The sequence below is a fragment of the Octopus sinensis genome, linkage group LG23 (assembly GCF_006345805.1).
Source record: "Octopus sinensis linkage group LG23, ASM634580v1, whole genome shotgun sequence".
Taxonomy (NCBI): Eukaryota; Metazoa; Mollusca; class Cephalopoda; order Octopoda; family Octopodidae; genus Octopus; species Octopus sinensis.
Genome location: NC_043019.1, coordinates 24,885,415 through 24,902,875, shown reverse-complemented (window position 1 = coordinate 24,902,875; position 17,461 = coordinate 24,885,415). Strand labels below are relative to the sequence as shown.

Sequence of the window (17,461 nt, the reverse complement as noted above, 5' to 3'; positions counted from 1 at the left end):
TATCTATCTATCTATCTATCTATCTATCTATCTATCCATCCATCCATCCATATGTCTGTCTGTCTGTCTATCTATCTATCCATCCATCCATCCATCCATCATCTATCTATCTATCTATCTATCTATCTATCTATCTATCATCTATCTATCTATCTATCTATCTATCTATCTATCTGTCTGTCTGTCTGTCTGTCTATGCACGTCTAGTTTACTTAGCAATCATCATCAGACCACAGAGTAAAATACCCTGTTAAAGGCCTTCTCCAGATGAACGAATACTTGTTTGATCTCTACTCAGAAACTCACTAATAGTTGTTTAATAAGGAAGGGTGCATGGCTAATGCACTCTTCCTTATTGCACCTCCTAGCATAAGTCCTAGTTGTATCCCTTGAAATATAATTGTTTTCTTAATTAGCAACTCCATAACTCTTTCTGTTTCTTATTAACAATATCATTCAAGATTGTTCGATGTCCACCAGCTAGGTATCTTGAAATTCCTTAATAGAAAATTCCAACTTGTGACCACAAATAACATTGATTGTGAGATTCAGTTTTAGGAAATAACATTTTGGGTTTTATTTTTAAAGCTTTTGTATGAATCGATCGGTTATTCGACCATTACAGGTTTTCAAGTATTTCTAGATATTATTCCGATTCATGGTAACAAAAAAATATTAGCAATATGCATATGCGTATATACACATATATACACATTTATATATACATATATAAGTATACATACATTCATAAATATGTGTGCGTGTGTATTTGTGCGTATATGTATCTATGTAAAGGAACAATTTTTGTAGGGAGTTTGGCTTTTGCTTTGTATTTGTACAAGTTGACTTCAAGTCTCACACAGAGACCTCACGAGACATCAAATTAGAAGTTCAAGTTCGTGCTAGGCTTAGGGTGCCATATATTTGGTTTTGCACAAAGTATAGTTCTAGAGAATGCCTGTAAAAAACATAAGTATATTAGATTGTTATTATTATTATTATTATTATTATTATTATTATTATTATTATTATTATTATTATTATTATTATTAACTTTGTTCAATCACTACACTGTTCCATAAAAGGAAGATTTGTATTTCAGGTGTTATTTAAAGAGAGTGAGACTCCGAAAATATACCAGACTGAGGGATTCTTCTGTGAGAGGACTGTTAAATGTTTTCGAGTTGTTTTCTAAATATATTGCTGTATCCGGAATTTCCTAGAGTCGTTTTCTCTGTCATTTCTCTTGTATTATTAAACCACTCGAAGGCAGCAATTCGGTAGAATCGTTTACGCACCAGACAAAACGCTTAGCGGCATTTCTTCCCGCTTTGCGTTCTGAGTTCAAATGCCGTGATCTCGACCCTACCTTTCCTAGTTTCGGGGTCAATGAAATAAGTACCAGTTGAGCCTCACCTATAAAATTTCAGGCCTCGTGCCTATAATAGAAAGGATTATTAAACTACTCGACTTTAGAATCCATACATTTAACACACTGTCACATTCACTGTCACATTCCAAATGATAATCTTTAATAATAATAATAATAATAATAATAATAATAATAATAATAATAATATAATAATAATAATAATAATAATAATAATAATAATAATAATAATAATGTGACAGTGTGTTAAATGTATGGATTCTAAAGTCGAGTAGTTAATAATCCTTTCTATTATAGGCACGAGGCCTGAAATTTTATAGGTGAGGCTCAACTGGTACTTATTTCATTGACCCCGAAACTAGGAAAGGTAGGGTCGAGATCACGGCATTTGAACTCAGAACGCAAAGCGGGAAGAAATGCCGCTAAGCGTTTTGTCTGGTGCGTAAACGATTCTACCGAATTGCTGCCTTCGAGTGGTTTAATAATACAAGAGAAATGACAGAGAAAACGACTCTAGGAAATTCCGGATACAGCAATATATTTAGAAAACAACTCGAAAACATTTAACAGTCCTCTCACAGAAGAATCCCTCAGTCTGGTATATTTTCGGAGTCTCACTCTCTTTAAATAACACCTGAAATACAAATCTTCCTTTTATGGAACAGTGTAGTGATTGAACAAAGTTAATAATAATAATAATAATATAATAATAATAATAATAATAATAATAATAATATAATAATAATAATAATAACAATCTAATATACTTATGTTTTTTACAGGCATTCTCTAGAACTATACTTTGTGCAAAACCAAATATATGGCACCCTAAGCCTAGCACGAACTTGAACTTCTAATTTGATGTCTCGTGAGGTCTCTGTGTGAGACTTGAAGTCAACTTGTACAAATACAAAGCAAAAGCCAAACATAATAATAATAATAATAATAATAATAATAATAATAATGGAGCTCTTTTGTGACTGGAGGGTATAAAAACACACCTTAAAGTTTTACATATTTTAGTGTATAGATGTTCTCGGCAGAGAAGATTTCTTAAAAACGAAAGGACACATTAGAAAATAGAGATGGTCTGTGTGTGAGGATCATATCTGGAGCGACTTTATTATCATTTGTGTTCTATCTGGAACAACTAACAATAAAGGACTAAAGAGGAGGAATCTACGTGCTCGCTTGATATGGTAGAGATAACAGCCGAGTTCTATTAGGTCATACGTTATCGACGCCGAAAGGGTGAAAGGCAAAGTCAACGTCGGCGGAATTTGAACCCAGAACGTAAAGAGCCGGAAAAAATGCCCCTTAGCATTTTGTTACTTGATGCGCTAACGATTCCGCCATCGCGTGTCATTTGTAATAAGCAGTAATTTAACACAAATATCCTGTTAAAACAAGCATTGTATGTGTGTATAAGTGTAGGGGTTAACTATGAGGGCGCGTGGCTTAGTGATTAGGGCATTCGGCTCATGATCGTAAGGTTGTGAGTTCGATTCCCGGCGACGCGTTGTGTCCTTGAGCAAGACACTTTATTTCACGTTGCTCCAGTCCACTCAGCTGGCAAAAATGAGTTGTACTCGTATTTCAAAGGGTCAGCCTTGTCACTCTCTGTGTCACGCTGATTATCCCCGAGAACTACGTTAAGGGTACACGTGTCTGTGGAATGCTCAGCCATTTGCACGTTAATTTCACGAGCAAGCTGTTCCGTTGATCGTATCAGCTGGGACCCTCGTCGTCGTAACCGGCGGAGTCTTTTTTTTTTTTTAAGGGGTTAACTATGTTTGTCTATGAATATGTATGCGAGTTGCTGATAAATGAGCGTTCTGTTAAGAAACTGAACGACTGGCAATATGGTCTTGATTTCAAACTTTACTGAAGCTAATATGTTACAATCTGAAGAAAACTGTACAATAGTTTGTTGAATAAACTCAATTTTCACATATTACAGAGCAAACATTGAAGGATATGAGGCTGTTGCCTTCCTCCATTTCCAAAGTTATCTCCAGAGATAAACAATAGCAACGACCAAGAATCGAACCTTGTAATCTTGTCAAGCCGGGGACTTGAATGAGAAGGTCGTTGGTTTGTCACACAAAAAGCAGAAATATAATAATTAATATAAACTCTCGTAAAAGGAGCAAATAAAACCAATATGGGAAGAAAGGCTTCGATAGTGATCTGGAAGTAGACTTAATCAGAGATCATAATCAAATAAGTCGATAAAACACTGTATGAAAATTGGTCTCGTCTTTAGCAAAATCTCTAGGAAGTTCATGAACTGCCCACCATTGCTAAAATGTCTAACACCTACAGAAAAGAGCAGAACATCAAATACACATTAAGCTGTACATTGATATATTTCAGTTCGGCAGTTTATAGAAGCTTTAGTTTTTTTTTTACTGAAGAATAACAAAATGTTTAGAAACCTCTGTTTAATGTTATGATTTCAAGCGTTATGGCCGGAGATGATGTCGCCATCTTCATTGATTGTAACAGAACGTGTTTTTGAACTGGGCTACAAGAACTTTTGCAATGAACTTATTTAGAGTCTCCGAATCCGGGAGTCTGATGTAGTGGTCTTGAATAGGTTGCGATGCCAGGCTCGAGAAGCAAACTATTTGGGTAGAATCCGGTTCCGGTCCGATGAGAAGAACATAGACGTCAGAATGCTCTTTGATAAGTACCGCTTCTCCAAGAGTATTTTCATCGCAGTAATTCCAAGAACTTAACACTAACAACACTGCACTGCGCCAGTATTTCTTCTTTCTCACTAAAATTAGAAAAAGAAAATAAAAATATTGAATTATTATTATTATTATTATTATTATTATTATTATTATTATTATTATTATTATTATTATTATTATTATTATTATTATTATTATTATTTATATTAGAAATCATTATTATCTGTGAATTTTACTGTAGCAAGACTTGTTTAAAAACTCTTTTTTTGTAGATTTTTTTTCTGATCTGAATGAATCACCATTTCTTTGTCGAGTCATTTGAACTGTTTGAAAAAAGGCAAGCAATTTGTTGAATTTTTTTCGACTAGACTGGAAAAGAAAAAAGGATATTTTAACTTAACGTTAACGAGAAACGTTAACGTTGCCTCCAAGTAAAAATCTTTGCCTGCTGTACATAAAAGAAACAAAAAAAAAAAGGAAGGAAAAGGCAAAAATATTGCAAAACAGAGCACACATTATTATGAAGAAGCAAAAATTATATTTCTGTGGATTTTGATCTGCTAAACAAACAACAAAACATCGCAGCTTTGCTAAGGTCGCGTCCACACAAGAAATTTTAGATTTCTCAATGTCCAGTCTGAGAAGCACCTATGACTCACTGTGTCTCTCTACCCGATAAATTTGTCTAATAGCAGCCATGAAGGAAGTTGACGTATCTGCTTCACGAATAGAAGAGGTTTTTCACATGTCCTCTAAAGGCAAATCAAAGGCTGCTTTGATCAAGGAGTGGGACATGGTCTTGTTTATCGAGGGAAGCATGGTACACGTTGTTGTCCATGTGGTTTTCTGGGACCGACGCGAGATGAAGTGGCCAGCAGAATGTGATATAGATCGATCCATAGACTTGTGCTGCGGTACATGTCTAATGCAACATAAAAGTGACAGTCTGAGACAGTGTTCCCTTAGCATGTTGTCACTTTTGCAGCAGACTGACAGAATGGTAAACCTAGTGATGAGGCACTACTTTTCCAAGAGTTCCCAAAACACTGCCAATCATTGTTCTAACATGCTTCGTGTTAGTATTAAGACATTTAGCGTTAATATACTTCAAGCTGGTTTATTCAAATATCAAGATGTTAGAATTCCTTCTTTACTCTTGCAGCTGACTATGTCTGATTTTATCCAATTAGTCTAAACTCATCATCTCTCAGTCTGTAAACCCTGACTTAATTAACTTCCATCATTTATAACTTAGCAGGGTTTATTCCCTGGTCCGGCAATCCATCCTTGCTCAATTTTTTCCCACAGCTGAAAGATTTCAAATTCAACATTAGCCATATTAAATTCACTCGGGTGGTTTTTGTCTATCATCCAGTCAAAGAGAGTGGGAAATTTTATACACATTTCTATTCCTTATCAGAGTTCATGAATCGGTGTAATTATGGCAAATCATAACAGTCTCAAAGATTTCACTTATCTACTCAGAAATTCAGTGATATTTATTACTTTATCCACTTACAAATATAGTTGTAGATATTTCTTTGTTTACCCACAGATTTTCATAAAAGCATTTATTTTTCAACCACGTACTTAACCCACACTGTTTCCTTGTCTATCCGCGGCTTTAACCGAATTTATTCTCTTCTCAGACCACAGCATTGGCCATACCAATCTCCATGTTTACACAGACGTCTGCTTATTAACTATATCCTCTGTTTACCAACAGACATAGCTCTAGGTATTTCCTTTTCTTCCCACAGACCAAAGAATCGGTATTTCCTTATCTATTTACATGCCACCAAAACGTCAGAATGTCTTCGTCAGCCCACAAACATAGCTGGTCGTATTTCCTCTTCGACCCACTAATCTAACTATTAGTCAGTTTTAATATTTTTTTTATAATAATTATCCACACATTTGATTCTGCGCATTTCCTTGTCTCATCCCTAAATTCAACAGTTTCCTATATTTCTTAACTTATTTATTTATTATCCACTCATCCACTCACAAAATATTAACGAAGCAGTTTTTGACTTTCACTCTTATTTCCTTTAACTCGGGTGAATCACATTTTGTTTTTTTTTAAGAAAAACAACTGAAACGAAAAAATAAGCAAATCTCCAGCGGTTACTCTGCAATCTATTTATAACGAATTTGTTTATATTTCCGACAGAAACTGAAGCTAAATATGAGACAATTATTAGTGGAAATTAAATATTTAAATTTATTAATAGAAAAATGCTTTTCTCACATAAAAGCAACCCACATCAAACAATATCTATGTATGTACGTATGCATATATGTACATGTGTATGTGAACAAAAACAACATGCATTTTTGTATCATTCCTAGCAATCAGTAATAGCACATTCTCTCAGCACATGTTTCAAACAAACAAGCGGCCATCGCTGACAACCCGCCCCAACAAAAACAATATCCTCGTTAATACCCTCAACCATCCACCACAGTTACACAATAGGGGTCGCCACCGACTATGGCACGCATCCCTTCCTCTCTCTAAGTAATACAACAAATAAAAATAGATGTGCAGTGTATTTTGCTTGCAGTAAAGACTGCAACTATAGCTGTACACCCAAGTGCTTCTCAATCCCAAATCACGCCTGTTATTTATTCATTTATGAAAACCGCGGAAACAACATCACAAGTTCTATTCTTATCAGGGGAAATTGGTATATATATATATATATATATATATATATGTATATATATATATATATATATATATATATATATATATATATATATATATATATATATATATATATATATATATATATATATATAAGTAGTTGAATGAATTATCTTAGTATGGATAATTCGGTTAACCGATACCTGGGTAGCAAATTCACGTCAGAAAAACACGGTTGAAGCTACATGCCAAGGGCAGAGATCACGTGCTTTCGTGTGGAAATTTGTGTGTTTTTTCAATACAAATAAATGAAAGAATGGAGTTGAACGACTATTTAACAAAATTCCTATGGGCTCCGTGTGGGCAGTCATCTAAAAGTTTTTGTTCATCTTGATGTTGACATAAGTTCCTTGTTTTTCCTGATGAGAAGGCGGCATAATGCACCCTTTATTCCTTCGAAATTAGGAATATGCAGCCTTCGAAACATATGTCGAGAATAAAGGAATTTTGTTAAATCGTCGTTCAACTCCCTTCTTTCATTTATATATATATATATAGTTATATTACCCATTTCTTAATCACAAAGGAACAGAATTCTGTCTGCAAGCAACAAGACAAATGATACAACAAAATACAATAAGAGAAACAATACAAGAAAAAAAATGTGATGATGGCAATGTTGATGATGATGATGATATTGCATTGATAGTGACAGTGATGGGATTTTGTAGCTGGTGGTAGGTGCTGCCGCTGCTTCTGCTGCTACTACTACTACTACTACTACAATAATTTCTAACATATGTACAGGTTAAATAAATTTTGGTGGGTTGTAAGTTGATTATACCAACTCCAGTGTATGACTGGTACTTTTTCACGTCGACTTCTACGGGATGAAAGGCAGAGGCTGTCCTGTGTGGGATTTGAAACTCAGAACTTGAAGAGACGACGGACAGATGCCGCAAGTTCGACGTTCTAGCGATTCTGCCAATCCCGACAACAACAAGAACAACAACAGTTTCTTGGGAAAGGCTAGAAATTTTGGTGGAAGGTATCAGTCGATTATATCGACCCCAGTACTTGAGTGGTTCTTTATTTTATCGACTCCAGAAGAATGAAAGGCAAGGTTCATCTCGGCGGGATTTGAACACTGTACATAAAGAGTCGTAAGATTTGGCTCGAAACAAATCCAAAGCAGCTTAACTGGACCCTAAGTTCAGTAACAGAAACCACCAGCCCACGTGACTTTATCCCTGCTGACGATGAGTTATAAGCCGTTGAATAATCCCTACTAACATGTAATCCTAATATTTCCTCGTGCTTTTCTAAAATAGTACCAACCAATTTGATATCCGATGTGTCACACACCATGACAATAATGTTCTCTATGCTTGCCGACACAGCCCTTCGCTTCCAGCAACCAAAAAGACTCAAACGTTATTACATACTGTAGAGGTGAATTAGGGGTATCTTTAGGGCACCGAGCGCACGATACGAAACGGTTCTGATAGGAGGCCGTTTAGTTTAACCATTAAACAAATGCCGCTGTACATTGTAGTGATCCAACGTTAGAAGATGGGACTAAAAAAACGTGCTTTGTCTAGAACAGTTACTAGTTAGTAATAGGCGTCCTGTTGTGCGGTTTAGCAGACAGAGATTGATAAGGGCCCCCAAAAGCTACATAGACATGCGGGGAATCGCTCAGATTTGTGTTTATCCTACTATACTGTCTCCGACAAGCGCAAATCTCTTATCGAGCACTTTTGCCAAAATCTTTAACTCTGTGTTAAGTAGAGTTTTGGTCTTCAACCTGTTTATTATATCCTCCTCGTTTGGATTCTTCTCCATCTGTGACATTACTATTAGAGCCATACAACTTGGGATGCAGTCCTAGCAGCAGAATACGACATGTCTAAATGCCAATTATCATTTATGGACGGTCATTAAGACAGAAGTGTACAAGTTTAACATGAAACTCTATAATTCGCAGTGGAACCAGTACCGGCTTCTTGTCCGTGGCACAGCTGATTCAAATTTTCAAGATTACAGTGCTGGAATATGTTTTTAGTTGTAGTCTGCGTTTTCGACTGAGAGTCGGGGTAGATCGTTATGGTAGATATTAGCATACACCATTTCTAGTCCGTCGCTGCTTGCAGAAGATTTGGCAAAAATACCGCTGATAAGAGCCTACTCATCTTGGAATAGAATAGCATGCACCTTCTGCAGTCCGCCAAATATCGAAGTGTGGAGTTCTACCACCCGTACCTGACAACTAGCTTCCGTTCCTATTACGAATAACGTGCTTTGTGTCTCGCAAAGTTTAAGAGTCAAGCACATCCTAAGCGCTGTGTCTTTTTTTCCTTCCGCCGGTTGTCAAACTGTGGATGGAGGCAGACACAAAGGCATGGAGTCAGGACGCCATGATAGATCGTTAGCTCCTACACGCATTTTTTCTCTCCTTGTTTTTTTCTGTGTATCTTTCTGTCGAAGAGCGTAGGCTCGAAACGTAAAAGACTTTTTCTATTCCTGAGCGCTATACTAATACATTTATTTGTTTGTACTCCACCTGCCTTCGTCTTTTTGTTTATTTTCGTAAACTTTCCCTTTATATACATACATACATACATACATGCATGCATGCATACATGCACGCGCTGGCCACGAGTATTCCAGTTGATCCGATCAACGGAACGGCATGTTCGTGATATTAACGTGCATGTGGCTGAGCACTCCACTGACACATGTACCCTTAATGTAGTTCTCAGGGAGAGTCAGTGTGACACGGAATGTAACAAGGCTGTCCCCTTGAAATACAGGCTGTACAACTCATTTTTGCCAGCTGAGTGGACTGGAGCAACGTGATATAAAGTGTCTAGCTGAAGGACACATTCTAATCGCTCTGCAAACTTCTCTAATTGCCTGCGCCTTGCTAAAACTGACAGATTAGACTCAATCATTTCTTTATTCGTACAGATGTTCATAAACATAATACAAAACGTGTCATTCAAAGGGTTTACACATTATGTGAGACTGTACATAAATATCGTAAACGGGAGTTGGACATAAATTGTAATACAATAAATTCAGAGGAATTTTAAATTTTGGTAAAATTTTACCAATAATAATATTAGGTTGTCCCAAAAGTTCGTAAACACTTGCGAAAATTGAATTTTTACTCGCCAAGTACTAACAAAAACAACAAAATTATTCCTCAAAATAAAGACCATTATTTTCCAAGACTTTCTACGAACTTTTGGGACAACCTTATAATTCAAGAATGAGGTCAACAGTTTCAAGGGTAAGGTGTTAATTGATTAAAAATAACAAAAGCAGCAGGAACAACAACAAAAGCAGCAACAACAATAATAGCGAGAGTGAAGAGTTAAAAGACGAAAGTGATACTCGAAAATAGTCTTGCTTTGCCCCAAGGACATCCAGTTTAGAGGAGTTGTACTTATCGTCTGTGGCACGAGGAAATACAAACAAAGTTACACAGTTCCCCCCGTTATCTTTCCTTGTGTCAGTTCGACCCAGTAAACTTCACTCGGTGACATAGACGGATGTTACTCCGTACTGTATCAACATTATAATCGGCCTCCTGTCGCCATGCCGGGATACTCTCTCTCTCTCTGTTGTTAGTATACAGTTCTTCAACTGTTCATTTTTATATGTATCGCCTGAAGAACGTCTGGTAGGAGCCAGAGACAGAGTCAAATTAATTCCCGACTAAGAATTGTTTAATTATTTTTTTTTTATATAAGTTAATCAAAAGGAGGTGAGGCAATACCTATGGTAGGCCGTGTCATAATAGAGAGGTTGATATGACTCACAGACCCTTAGGCTCAACGTTATCTGGTCAATGTCTGCACATTGACCTGTACGCACTCACACACACACACACACACACACACACACATATATGTTTTTGTTTTTGTTTTTGTTTTTTCCAGTTTCAGCTCTTGAGCTGTGGCCATGCTGGGGCACCGCCATTGTGGTGAAAGAGTACAGCAGGATTCACCACCCCCTGCCGGAGCCTCGTAGAGCTTTTAGGTGTTTTCGCTCAATAAACACACACAACGCCCGGTCTGAGAATCGAAACCGCGATCCTGCGACCGCGAGTCCGCTGCCCTAACCACTAGGCCATTGCGCCTCCATATATACACAAAATCAAAACTTCATTAAGAAGAATGAAGAATTATACATTTTCAAAATTTGCACATTCCACTAAATTCCAATCCGACACGTGTTTCTACTGGATAAGTGTCCTAGTGTTCTCTGGTGCAGCATCTAGGCGCTTTTATCTTTTGTCGTTTACTTGTTCCAATCATTGGACTGCAGCCATGTACTCTTTTAAACCTGGTAATTATTCTATCGATCGCGTTTGCCGAACCGTTAATTTACGGGGACGTAACTACACCAACGCCGGCTGTCAAGCTGTGGATGGAGGCAGACACAAAGGCATACATACATACATACATACATACATACATACATACATACATCATACATACATACATACATACATACATACATACATACATACATACATACATCATACATACATACATACATACATACACATACATACATACATACATACATACATACATACATAATACATACATACATACATACATACATACATACATACATACATCTCTCTCTCTCTCTCTCACTCACTCTCTCAATATATATATATATATCATGGCATTCTTTTAGTTTCCATCAACTAAATCCTCTCACAAGGCTTTGGTCGGGCCGGGGCTATAGTAGAAAACTCTTGTTCAAGGTGCCGAGCAGTGAAACTCGGCCTGGAACCATGTGGTTTGTGAAGCAAGCTTCTTACCAAAGAGCCACGCCCGCGCATAATACGCTTAAGACAATGTATGGGTGTGCGAGCATCTGTGAGCGTATGTTGGCGTGGCTGTGTAGTAAAGAGCTTGGTACAGGGTTCAGTCCCACCGCGTAACACTTTGGGCGGGTGCATTCTACTAAAGCTTCGTACCGACCAAACCTTTGTGTGCATATTTAATAGATAGAAACTGAAAGAAGCCCAATGTATATATTTGTATCTTTGTGTATGCGTGTCTTTGTGTGTGTATTTGTCCCCATCACCGCACTTAGCGGCTCGACAAAAGTGATCGATAGAATAAATAAAAAAAAGGTAATAAGTACTTTAAAAAGTACGAGGCTCGATTTATTCGACTAGAAAATTCTTCAAGGCGGCGCTCCAGCATGGCCGTAGTCTGATGACTGAAATTAATAATAGATAAAAGATACATATAATATATGTATAAGTTAGGGAAAGTAAATGACAATGGTGAAGATATCTGAAGCAACTGCATCGCGGAATAGCCATTTAATAATACACCAAGTATTTAAGGGAATTTAACAGTTTTGTTTATTACTAAACGGTTCTTTCACGATGTATTTACTTCAGGTTTAACACGCGGTCCCTGATAAACTCACTTGAAAGGCATGTTAAACTCCGATTATTTCATAAATTTGAATAAAGCAGGAATTTGTAGGAGAGAACATAGTCCATGAAATATATCATAATACACTACTGGGACTTATTTTAACACACAGGATAGCTGAAATTCAAATTTGACCTCAGTGAGAATTGAACCCAGAATCTAAAGAGACGCAACTTGTACCATACTCTACAGATTCCACCAGTCACTGCCATAAGAAAATGATAATGGTGGGGGGAGTCTCTAACATAAAACAACGCTACTCATTATTGAGGAGAGGAGGGGGCCTAGTGGAATTTATGGTAAGGATTTCTATGATAGAGATTTGGGGGCCAGCTAAATGAACAAAGTTATACGATAAAGCGGCGGCATGGTTGACTTTTTTAAATGTTTTTTATTTTAAATTTGCAGTGTGATTTGAACCTAGAAGCCATATTGGTAAAGCATATCTGCTCATGGAAATATACTTAATGACTTTGGTAAATGCTGTTTCTCTCTTAAAGCAGACTTTATTTGAGACCAAAATAGACATTTAAAGAGATAATTATATTAATCATAGAATGACTGTTGTTTTCAACAGACACAACCGATGACCTATCTTTATTTTCGTAGACATTATCTTACTGGGAGGCATTGCAGATAACGCACACGCACATATATGTATGTGTATATATGTGTGTATATGCGTGAGTTAAGAATCAAGAGAAAGAAGTACTCAACAGAGATGCAGTGTGTAAATATATATGGTAGAGCTGAAATTAATATCTCTTACGACTCGGAGTTTCACGAATATCAGTGAACACTTTGGTCTCTGGTATTTGAGATGTCTCCCTGGAGCCCAAACTAATAGGCGTGAGCAGTTGTGGAAAAATAAATATGTAAAGGAAATAATATAAGTGTGTGTGTGTGTGTGTGTTTGTGTTTGTGTGTATGTGTGTGTGTGTGTGTACGTGCGTGCCTGCAATAGTGAATTCGCTTTGAATCAGGAAGACCCGGATCGATCCTTGATTTCCGAGTTTGTTTTGCTGTAACTTTTTCCAGCCTTATACGTTGTGGGCGAAACTGAGTGGATGGAAAGCCCGTCAGGTGAACATCATACACAGAGGTGACCTTGTCACGTGCGCTCTTAGGCGGTTTCTAACTAAGAATTACGTTAAGGAGAAGCGCGTGTCTGTGCAATACTCAGTACCACATACATTAATTCACTGAGTGTTCGGTTGATCGAACAACTCATTACTCATCGTTGAAACCGACGGAGACCCAATTACTTTTGATACATATATAGATATACTCGGTTTGCCCCTCAGCTTTGATATTGACAACCTAAATTTCATCAACATCAACCTCAAATTCTTTATATTTAGTCTCGATTTCGTTATCATCAACATGAACATCATCACTAGGATGGAGGTGTTAGAAGTTTGCTTCTCAACAACATCGTTCCGGTTTCAGTTCCACTGCGTGGCATTTTGGGTCACCCAAAGTCTTATGAGTGGATTTAGCAGACGGAAATTGAAAGAAATTCGTCCTGTATATATATATATATATATATATATTAGTGTATGTGTGTGTGTCCCAACATTGCTTAACTTTGCCTTTTATCCTTTCGGGATCGATAAATTAAGTACCAGTTACGCACTGGGGTCGATGTAATCGACTTAATACCTATGTCTGTCCTTGTTTGTCCCCTCTGTGTTTAGCCCCTTTTGAGTAATAAAGAAATAGGTATTGGTGTGATTATGCCCCTGTATCTTAGCGGTTCGGCAAAAGGATTAATTACAAGTTTTGTATAATTCTTTTTGGCCCGAAATTTTGAGGACGGGGTAGATCCAGCCTATTTCATTGACCCCGGTGATCAACTGGTACTTATGAAAGATTGAAGAGCGTTGGAGAAATGCCCGCCAAATATTTCGTCCGGTGCGGTAACGATCCTATCAGTTTGACGCTTTCACAAGTTTCGTTGTGGTCCCTTACATTACCGTAAATATACAAACATTTGCAACATTTGTTGTAAACCAGCCTGCTTCTCGTAAAAGGTTGCCTATGTCTGAAATATCTTTATATATAAAAGTCAAGTTGTGTGTCTGTCTCCTACGATTTAGATTCCTAACTACTCCCACATTTTGCGGTGCAGTTTAACCAAAACCGGGTATCTTATAGTCGTGATTCCTATCGAGCCCTTCTGGGTATTAGCGCGCGTCTACGATGAGTCTACGATTTAAAAAAAAAATTACCATCATTTTTTCCATTTTAATGCATTTTTTTCGCTATTATATAAGGGAAGTAACTCTCTAAAAATGTCTACGATGAGTCAACGATTAAAAAAAAAATTTACCATAATTTTTTTTCCATTTTAATGCATTTTTTTGCTATTTTTTTGCTATAACTCTCTAAAAATGCTTATATAGTTATTTCCCTTACAAACCCGAGCAACGCCGGGCGATACTGCTAGTTCTATATATAACATGCATAAAGAAGGCATGCTAAATCACCCATTTCCCTTGCTTCTTACTATCCTTCTCTTCTCTTTCCTCCTCGTTCCTTCACTCATAACTGACATGGTATATCGTAAAGGAGTAAGGTTAGGTTACACAAACGGGTGTCGCACAGACCTTTCCCCGCTTCCTTACGAAAGGGTCAACAAACAAGCCGTTAGCGAGATAAAAAGGAAACTATAAATAAGGAGAGAACACAAGCCGAAAAGGTCACTTTCTCGGGTTAGAGAAGGAAACAAGGAATAAATATTAGGGTCCACCCACCCACGCATCATGTGGGTTGCGGTTGCTAACAAGATTTGGGCTCCTGCTCGTAGCCACCTCGCTTTTTATTGTTTTATTTATTTAACTATTCTTGAAACTCGGGTCCGTGTGTATCATGAGTTGAAGACGGGGAGGATGACTCCCCTTCACAAATACTGAGAGGACACAGATAGTGTGTCTATAGCCAGCTGGAGGAGATATCTTCCTGGGGCTACAAACTACAGTAGCATCCACCCTTAGGGGTTAGCCATATTCAAATGGCATATATGCGTCACGTTGTGTTACCGCTACTGTTTATAACTCGCTCTGAGATTTATCATTATTTTTGTTCGTTTTGCATCTATTAATATTAGTAAGGTGGAAGGTGGTGAGTTGGCTGAATCGTTTGCACGTCAGATAAAATGCTTAGCTCCTTACGTTCCGAGTTCAAATTCCGCCGAGATCGACTTTGCCTGTCATCCTTTCGGGGGCCGATAAAATAAGTAGCAGTTAAGCACTGGGGTCGATATAATCGACTTAATCTGTTTGTCTGTCCTTGTTTGTTCTCTCTTTGTTTAACCCCTTGTGGGTAGTAAAAGAAATAGGAAGGTGGTGAGTTGGCTGAATCGTTTGCACGTCAGATAAAATGCTTAGCTCCTTACGTTCCGAGTTCAAATTCCGCCGAGGTCGACATTGCCTGTCATCCTTTCGGGGTCGATTAAATAAGTACCAGTTACGCACTGGGGTCGATATAATCGACTTAATCCGTTTGTCTGTCCTTGTTTGTCCTCTCTGCGTTTAGCCCCTTGTGTGTAGTAAAAAAAAATAATTATTAGTAAGGTGGAAGGTGGTGAGTTGGCTGAATCGTTTGCACGTCAGATAAAATGCTTAGCTCCTTACGTTCCGAGTTCAAATTCCGCCGAGGTTGACTTTGCCTGTCATCCTTTCGGGGCCGATAAAATAAGTAGCAGTTAAGCACTGGGGTCGATATAATCGACTTAATCCGTTTGTCTGTCCTTGTTTGTTCTCTCTTTGTTTAACCCCTTGTGGGTAGTAAAAGAAATAGGAAGGTGGTGAGTTGGCTGAATCGTTTGCACGTCAGATAAAATGCTTAGCTCCTTACGTTCCGAGTTCAAATTCCGCCGAGGTCGACTTTGCCTGTCATCCTTTCGGGGCCGATAAAATAAGTAGCAGTTACGTACTGGGGTCGATATAATCGACTTATTCCCCACCCCACTCAGCCCCGGAATTGCTGGTCTTGTGAAAGGATTATTGTTATTAATAGTATGGTGGATTAGTTGAATCTCTAAAGAGTCGGATTAAATGACTTGCTGCATTTTTAGATGGATCTTTAAATTCTGAGTTCAAATTCCACCGTGACCAACTTCGTCTTTCTTCTCTCTGAGACGAACTAAATGGAATACTAGACAAGTATTATGGCTCATGGCATCGATTAATCCTCTTCCCTCAGAATTATCGGTCTTCTGTCTCAATCAGAAATCATTATTTATTATCACTAGATTAGAGCTGTGGATTAGCAGAACCGTTAGTGCGTCGGACAAAATGTTTTGCGTTAATTTGTAATTATACGTACATATATAGGCGCAGGAGTGGCTGTGTGGTAAGTAGCTTGCTAACCAACCACATGGTTCCGGGTTCAGTCCCACTGCGTGGCATCTTGGGCAAGTGTCTTCTGCTATAGCCCCGGGCCGACCAATGCCTTGTGAGTGGATTTGGTAGACGGAAACTGAAAGAAGCCTGTCGTATATATGTATATATATGTGTATGTGTGTATGTGTTTGTGTGTTTGTCCCCCTAGCATTGCTTGACAACCGATGCTGGTGTGTTTACGTCTCCGTTATTTAGCGGTTCGGCAAAAGAGACCGATAGAATAAGTACTGGGCTTACAAAGAATAAGTCCCGGGGTCGATTTGCTCGACTAAAGGCGGTGCTCCAGCATGGCCGCAGTCAAATGACTGAAACAAATAAGAGAGTAAAAGAGTAAAAGAGTATATTATATGTATCTTTTATTAGTTTCAGTCAACTTTGAAATGCCTCGCTGATAAAATCTTAAAATCAAGGAAAAAGAAAAAACCTAAAAGTAATTTTTTTATAAGTTTTAAATCTATGAATTTGTAAAATTAAAGATTTTTTTATTTTGTTTTGCTCAGTTTTGTTCAAAAGCGATTTCCAGCCTCAGGAATAATAAGTCGGCATTTCTGTTGTGTTAAGCAAATGAGAAACAAACTTTCCTCAATATATGACTGGCCTATCCGACTGTTGTCTGGATTGGATTCAATACTGAAGGTTCAGGATGAAACACATGTCTATTTTACAAATCTGATGTCGTGTTTAATGCGATGTCGTCGTACCTACTTCTAACTAGACAAGAACTAAATGTGTTGGGCATGGATAGATTAAAAGATCAGTGACAAGAGATGAACTACTAACCACAGAGTGATATAATCAGACCCACAGTAGTTGCATAGAGGCTGTAACAAAGCCTGGCAGTT

The 17,461-nt window shown here is 37.7% G+C and overlaps 1 protein-coding gene across 1 annotated transcript in view; it reads right to left on the bottom strand.

Moving 5' to 3' along the window:
- Nucleotides 1-3,251: 3,251 nt before the first annotated feature.
- Nucleotides 3,252-17,461, bottom strand: part of LOC115223402 — a 63,982-nt gene continuing 49,772 nt past the window's right edge. The window contains exon 3 of the mRNA XM_029793916.2: nucleotides 3,252-4,172. Within this exon, the coding sequence (XP_029649776.1) occupies nucleotides 3,883-4,172 (290 nt within the window). The 3' untranslated portion in view covers nucleotides 3,252-3,882. The remainder of the gene's footprint in view (nucleotides 4,173-17,461) is intronic.